Raw genomic sequence first — 8,324 nt, forward strand, 5'->3', positions numbered from 1 at the left:
ATCGAATTTATTATTTCACACGACTTCCGTGTATTTTCGATATCAAGATTTACGTGACCGATATAATTGAGCGCCAGGACAAAAGACGCACCTTCGACTACGAAGATCCGCCATTTACGACTTCTAAGTTTCACGTAGTATCCCCTCGTGTAGTTCGGTGATTCTCGGCGTTGGGACACGAGATTCGACGAACAGAGCCGAAGTTCTTGTACCCGATCCCGACCGACGCTTCGTAATTCGCGCGAATATAGATTACGGTAACTATTAATAGAAAAACAAGAAATTTACTCACAAAATTCGCTTTTCAAACACGTCGAATGTTATATAAACGTACAAAAATCAACGAGCGTCACGATATTACTTCACTAATATTTAACAGCAAATTAAACAACAAAATAAATTATACAAGGTACATTATGATAACAAAGTATAAATAAGAGAAAAAGAGTGAACATGTTCACGATTTTTCGTTAAAAAATTTATATTATATTTTATTTTGTTTGCAATCGATATAAATAAGTAAATTAACTTTCACTGCTAGACTAATTATCAAGGAACTATTTTCATCAGATCACTGAACGACGCAAAAATAATACCGAAAAAAATTACAGAATATAACAAAAAATATTGGTAAAAAAATAATTTTTAATTTCTATTTGAACTCATGATCCTTAAAGTATAAAAATTAAATTCAGCATACAGAAACCTATGTTATATAGTTGTTTAAAACAACGATCGATTTCAATTAATACTCCACAATAAAAATACATGAAAACAAATACTGAACTTGAATTCTTACTGTACTAATTTCAATCCACTTCAGTAAATAAATGAAATGATTAAAATTACAATTAGAGTTCTTTGTATTTATTTGTGATGTTTTTTTTTCTTTTTTTTTTCTTTAATTTCACTTGCTTAGAATTTGAATTATTTACAAAAATTTCGGAATTATGAAACAACCTTTAGGTCCACACATTCATGGGACAGAATTCTTCTTCACTGTTTATAATTAATAAAGCAGGAAACACTATTACTTCTTTTTATTTCTTAAAAAAGTGAATTAAAAGTTCCTTACAATTTTGTAATAAACGTTTTCCACCAAATATTGGTCAAAGCTTTACTATTCTTAGAAATGGAGTCTCTAACGTAAATGCAATTTGCTTTGTAAAGAACATTTGTCTTTTTAATTGTTCTTGTTAGTATTTTATAGATTTCACTTGTAATAGCCTCTCCTAAGGCAACAATGTTACTTGAAGGTGATATTCGAGAACAAATATCACTATCTATTCTTTTGGTACTTAATAACACTAATACATTTGTTGTTGGCAGTACTTGTAGTAATTACATTCCTGATAAGTAACTTCCAACGGCTTTGTCTTTTACATAGTATGGTTTCCACACTTATGGACGCGTCATGTAAGTCTGAACAGTGAACAGAGATTGATCGGGCAATTGAAAGTGTGATCTGAACATTACATCTTTGACATATCGAGATACTTTAGGACAATGAATATACTAAAAAACGAGAGATTTCTAACTATAGTGGATAATATATTACATGTTTCACTAATTTTTTTTTCTTTTTATTAATGAAACGACAATTATAATGTTCGGAGAACCTCAAAAACATCTAATCGCATTTTCTTTATGGTACAAGATTAAAACTGCAGCGCAGCTACAGTATTGCGACTATTAAATCAGAGTCTGATTAAGTTGTTCTTTAATATTTATGTTATATACGACTGTCCTTTTATTACGATAAATACATGAAACATTCTGTATTTGCGAATTATTTTTGCAATCAACATTTAATGTACAATTGTGTACATTACGTGATAAATTTTTACAAATATACTCATTGTTTAATTTGTAAGATATACTGCCATAAAAACAAATTTGCACTGCAATGGAAATTTAGGATACGCAAAATTGTTAAGTACTAACTTCGTAACAACGTAATAATAAAAATGTATAAAAATCATATGAAAAATTTCGATAAGCGAAGACACGATAAATATATTCGAACGAGAAAATCAATTTTATTAAATAGAATATTGTAGTAAAACAAAGTGTAGATTTAACGGGTGTTCACGAATTTTACAATTCAATGAATGTCACTGCATGCATACGAAAAAGAAATGTAGAAAAATACTTTTTTTATTTATTTTAACGTCATGTTAGCTTTTTTAGTATCCTTCCGTGGCTTGCAAATATTCTGAAATGTTCGAGTAACTATTGTTTCTGAATCAAGAGGAAAATGCAATTTCACGTAATCAGCGCGAGACTCCAATTTATCATTAATTAGCGTAACGGAAAAAATTAAGAAAGGAAATCCAAGTTTTTGTATTAATATTATTATTACTATAGGCCAAATATAATTATTATAATTGTACGAAAAATGCAATCACAAAAATAACAAGTTAATTATAAAGCAAACATACGTCGGCAGCAATATTGGCATTAAATCTTTTGAATTTCTAAACACGTTTCAGTTGTTTTTGTCCCTCTATGACCGGTGGAATGTTCTCTTTATGCTTCTTGAATGTTTCTCTATTCAATTCTTGCGTTAAATAAATTCTGCGAACGCATCTCTTATATATCTGCCATGGTTAACTGCTAACTTCCATTTTCGAACATGATAATAAAACACTGTACCCTCACACTTCTACAAAGTATATATTATATATTTTTTTTTTTTTTCGTTTATTACGTTATGCAAGACCTGATGAGTGCTCGCTCTCGTTACTTTATCCCGTATGTCCATTTTGTCCATACGACTCGCATTGTCCATATCATGGTAAGTAAAATATAATATATGACACTTTTCTCTGTATATGTAACTGTACTCGAGAGTGTTGCAAATATGCAAACATTTTCCAAGCTTTCGTGAACATTATTTGCCTGAAAGACATTGCAAGCTAACCATTACTGATCATTAGTACGATTCCCGTAATATTAAAATGTACAATAATATTAAATTCGAATAATTTTAGATTTCGAGGCGCAGCTGTAAATTTTTTAAACCTAGAAGTACAATGATTTCGTAACTAAAAAAAAACTTGCTGTCCGTGCTTAGGCAAATAATTTTTCGTTATTCTGCCATTTAGAAAGTATGCGTAGCGATACAGTACTCAAACTTTCTCACAGTCAATAATAAGAATTTCCATGTTTTTCAGTCTTATAAGCAATAAATCTTTGTCATAGAAAGCTGTTCGTTCAGACGACTTTTTAAATGGCCTCGCTTTGCGTTAATTAGTTTCAATCTTACATCTTATTCCATATTCCTCTGTACATTTGTAGCTTTCAGTTAACACACTTTGTAAAATTTGTTACAAATAAGTCGTAAGATACTAAAAAAAAGGACGTTCCCATACAAAAGGAAATACTGCTCAATCCATCTGTACCGTGTCCAAAAATGTTTCTGACCAAGGGTGGATATAACTTCTTTCTAAACCTTACTCCCTTCAAGGTTTATTGCCTAAATGACTCTGTGTATGCAAGCAGAATTTTTTTTTTTTTTTTTTTTACATTGTATCACTTAAACAGACTTTTTTTTTTAAATACGAGTGAATCTTCATACTGAGTGTTTAATATGAAAAGCCATCTAATTTAAAAGGTATAATTTGTCACAGACAGTAAACTGCCAATAGAATTCTCTGCTTGCAATTGTAAATATGAGAAGGTACAATATTAATCTAATTATGCACTGTAGTCGATGCATGCTGAAGTCTTTCTAATTCTTCCAACGATAAGACATTCGTCTGGACAAGCTCCGGAAGCTTACCAGCCCGTGCCTGAGCGAGAAGTTCTGGACTAAACCATCGCGCCAATTGATTCGAAGTCGGTGAAAGATCTCCACCATTAGTACCCACATATCCTAAACCCGGTGATGTTTGACGACCCACAGGTATGTTTAGTTGCTGTGATCGCATTACTCGCCCATCTGTGAAAAATATTTATCAAACTTACACCTAGTATTCATTTTGTTCTAAAAAAATAAAATAGAAAATAATAACAGATGAATACTAAGTAAATAAGCAAGATAAGTGTGTTCTTAGCCACCTTTAATCCACAATGATCGAAATGAGAGGATAAGCAACTGTAGGCGCAAATAATTCGTTGAACAGAATTACGATTTACTTCTTCGTTCTAACAAAGGTCCTCTTCAGAGTCTCAATCTATCGAGTATACTATTTAATTGTGTAATACATCTGACGGTACATTAGTACTTTATTGGAAACTGTTACCACGTAATCGAACGATTAATGGAGTTATTTCCGCTACGATAACGTACGACAAAACAAGAATTACTGCAACTTGATCGGGGATGTTTTACCCTGTCCGCCATATTAAACAGATCTTGTCCTATTTAATATTCACTTGTTTCTTATTTTCTTAAATCGCAGACGAACACTAGTATACAATAAATTGTTACTCGGAATAAGTGAATTCTTTCTTACAATTTATTTGTACTGACAGTTGATGCTTTTTTTTTTTAAATAACTAATTATGAAACACTAATATGGAAGGTGGCTTTTTATATGAGTTGAGAAATATGAATTGTGAAATGGAAATATTATCTAATGATACGGATGAATTAATCGTATTATAAGAAATAAGGTCAGCCTAGAACTATTAGTTCATTACTTTAAGTTCGATCCAAAGATAAATGCTGTCTAGACTGGTTTAATTAAGAGGAGCAGCTAAAGAGTGAGATCTAATTATTCCAATTTCTGAACACCATTGCATGCAATTTGACTAGGCAAGAGGAAGACACCTGAAAATGTTTCAGAATAATAAAGTTAATGCAACAGGGTAACGGATATATCTAATAAAATACTTGTACACGTTAAAAAAAAAAGAAATAGTTCTAATATACTGTATAATAACGTTTTAACGTGCTCGGAATGTTATAGTTAACAAACATAAATTATGTATTTATAACATGTTAAGCGATAACAAGAACCGAAGTGTTTGTTAAGGCGAGGTTCCGGTTTGTTTGGATGATAAATCGAATTTTTCTTATTGTTCCAAGATTTAAACAAGTTATAGATGTAAAAGAAAACACACTATACGCTTCAAATACATATTCCTCAAAATGACTCATTTTATCATTCAACAAACTAGAATTCTGTTTTAAATTGTTAATCAAAGGATAAAAACCAACTGTTCGATCAAATAAAATAAAGAAATTTCCGTATTTGTAATGTTAAAAGTGATGCATTTCAAACAAACAACCTTACTTTTAGCGATAAAAAAATGATGTATAAATTAGACTTGTTTCGACAGCTTGTTTCAAATGCCTCCCCTTACATTATTTATTAACCAAACGTTTCGACGGTATGATTCAATTTCTCTTTTACAGGGAAATAGAATAATATTGTTACCTGATCGACTGGAATTGTAGTTCTGATTCAAAATAATTTGCATCTGCGAATTCATAGTCCGTTGCTGCTGTTGCTGTTGTTGCGGCTGATGTTGCATATTAGCGAGATGCGACTGAATCTGATCCATTTTCATTTGGTTGCTCATGGTATTTGACCTCTGATTTATCATCGAATTCTGAGCAACATTGTATTGCGAGGCACTGTGATGCTGCGACTGAATCTGCTCCATTTTCATTTGGTTGTTCATAGTACTTGACCTCTGATTTATCATTGTATTCTGAGCAACATTGTATTGCGAGACACTGTGATGCGGTATAGGTGTAGTCATGGTATGTTTGGACCGTGCTGGATTCCCATACACGCTCGAAACCGTCCTATGTTGTTGTTGTTGCTGTTGTTGTTGTTGAAAGTCTGTATTCCCGCTATATTGAAACTGATTACCACCACTTCCGCTGCCACCTTTCACTATTGGTCGGCCTGTAATAGATAATGGAAATATGGACGTTACGCGATGTTGATTCATACTTGTGTTTAAATAAATCTTTAATGTTGATCGAGTGATGTCAAGCGTTTTATTGCAACTGGAAGACAATGGCACGATTTACAAGTTATTTGAAATTACAATAAAATTATTAAAAGAACTCAAAGAAGAAAAGTTAACGTTAGTGTTAATAATAACTGGATACCTGGATGCTGTTTGATAGTTGGATTCGACCGCGTGGATTGAACAGATTGTGTTCGCAATGTGTTATGCCGAGAAAGAACACCTTGTGATAGTAACTGAACGGCAGACTGCATTTGTTGTATCTGCGATGTTTGAGATTGAGCTGCCAATTTCGATGGATCGTTACTATTGCCTGAATGAAAACAAAAACTATATTAGGCAAAGATATAGGAACGATATATATTTAAGGATTAAATATATACAAATAAATAAGGTGTAAAGCATAATAGGCATAATATAAACAACTTAACTTCCTATTTCTTCTGTACATATTTCGAACACGTACACAAAATAATATAAAAGTCTCTTTTGTTAATATATTATAATACATCCATACAGTTTTAGTTAAATATTATCTTCATTCTTTCCATTTGTGTAAACAAGTTAACAAATCGTATAAAAAATATTAATCTCACTTTCTAAGAGAAATGGTACTTGTTATTAATTATAATGTAAATTATGTCGTTTAGAACTATTTAATATTGATATGAAATGAATAATTTAAAAAAAAATTCTTTCTTGAGCCAAACCTACAATATTTTTTTTTGTACACTTAATTAAATATTTTCTTTTAGATCCGATAAGAAAACATATAAAATAGTAATGAAATAGCATGCAAACATAACTTCTTGATATATTTTCAGCTTTAAAAAAAAGTAGAGATATTAATTTAAAAGACTACCAAACACCGTACTCAATATTTATAATATTATTCGAAAGTACTTTATAATTGTCTTAAATTTAACAGAAACGGCACTAGAGTCATAATTAATACACACATATCCCTTATCCACATCAAATCGTAAAAGCTTAAATTGAAAAACTGGTAAGCGCATGCATCGAAGTATAAATCATATCAAGCATTCCATTAAAGGAAAATGAAAATGTGTAAAGGAAAACTTAAAGCATTAAATGTATTTATAAAGCATTTTATTTTAAAACTATTCCAACATACGTTATCTCTTGTAATGACGTTCATATATATTGATCTATGCAAAAAAAATTTAATATACAATACTAGTTTCAAATAGTATTGGTGTTTTAAGCAAAAATAAAAAAGTACTCATTTTCATGTATAATTTTGCAAAATTATAGATGAACCAGCTATCAAACACATTGAAGGTGTCGAGCGAAAAGAAATGAGAGGAAACAAAAATATCGTTACTCATTTTAATACAAAAATAAAAAAGTAATATTACATTAGATAACAGTCACAGATTTATGAAATTCTCTTTCTTTCTATGCGACGATCGTAAAACACTCGGTATTTTAAGTAACAACTTCATCGATTTCCGAATTTAATACCTTGATATCGCCTATCTTACCTACCGTCTTATTATTTCCAACTGTTACCGTTTCTATCTCAAATCTTTTATCAGTCAATAATTTGTCAAGGATAAGAGGACTACTATTATTATTACTGTCGTTTATATTTATCGTAATAGATTTTTTTGTAGGCGTGTTTTCGTTTAAGGACTCTTCGGTTTCGCGAACGAATTCATTTGCCTTCGACCTGTTCGAATCCGAATCCGAATCCGAATTGTTGTTCGCATCTCTTTTTTGCTGGACAGAAAAGAGATACTTGGACTTTAATGCGGATTCCTCTACCTTTAAATTATTGTTATCAATCGACTCGTGTAAATTTATTGATCGCGGAGCACCGATCTCGGCCGTGTCACCATGTTGCATGGCATCATGATTAACAAGCTGAATTGCGTTGTCAAAATAAGCGGGTGTCTGTGCGTAAATGAGTCTTTTGTACTGAAATGCGTTACGATAGTTGTTACGATGCTCATGAATTGTAGGACAGAATGAAATAACTGTTTCTAATTGATGATTAGACTGATTCGCACCCTCAGGTTCCTTATCAGCAGTCATTTTACGTAACACTGATGTTGGGGTAAAAGCGAGTGGCGTTGGGCTCATGGTCTGCTTCGCCGGTGAATTAATAAGAGGACTCGACGCTCTCTGCTGAGCTTGTTGTTCTTCTTCATCCTGCCGCTTACGGTAGTTCTCACGTTGTTCCTCCAACTTTTGCTTAATTAGAGCATTTTGCATTATAGTCTGTGCATGCATAACAATCGCCCGCGGTGAAGGAACTTTATGCTGCATCACTGTTAAAATAATAAAGATCAAGCATATTTTTAACGAATAAAAAGTGATCATTCTACGATTTCATCGAATCTTTATGACATTTAGATAAAAAGCAAATA

General features: G+C 31.7%; 1 protein-coding gene across 1 annotated transcript in view; it reads right to left on the reverse strand.

Moving 5' to 3' along the window:
- Nucleotides 1-1,144: 1,144 nt before the first annotated feature.
- The window catches only part of LOC122396438 (putative mediator of RNA polymerase II transcription subunit 12), a 16,212-nt gene continuing 9,032 nt past the window's right edge, over nucleotides 1,145-8,324 (reverse strand). The window contains exons 13-17 of the mRNA XM_043394830.1: nucleotides 7,965-8,225; nucleotides 6,074-6,244; nucleotides 5,645-5,864; nucleotides 5,388-5,542; nucleotides 1,145-3,943 (exon numbers count right to left, since the gene is read on the reverse strand). Of these exons, the coding sequence (XP_043250765.1) occupies nucleotides 3,696-3,943; nucleotides 5,388-5,542; nucleotides 5,645-5,864; nucleotides 6,074-6,244; nucleotides 7,965-8,225 (1,055 nt within the window). The 3' untranslated portion in view covers nucleotides 1,145-3,695. The remainder of the gene's footprint in view (nucleotides 3,944-5,387; nucleotides 5,543-5,644; nucleotides 5,865-6,073; nucleotides 6,245-7,964; nucleotides 8,226-8,324) is intronic.

This window comes from Colletes gigas, unplaced genomic scaffold (assembly GCF_013123115.1).
Source record: "Colletes gigas isolate AHSC1104 unplaced genomic scaffold, ASM1312311v1 Colletes_gigas_Sc00007, whole genome shotgun sequence".
NCBI lineage: Eukaryota > Metazoa > Arthropoda > Insecta > Hymenoptera > Colletidae > Colletes > Colletes gigas.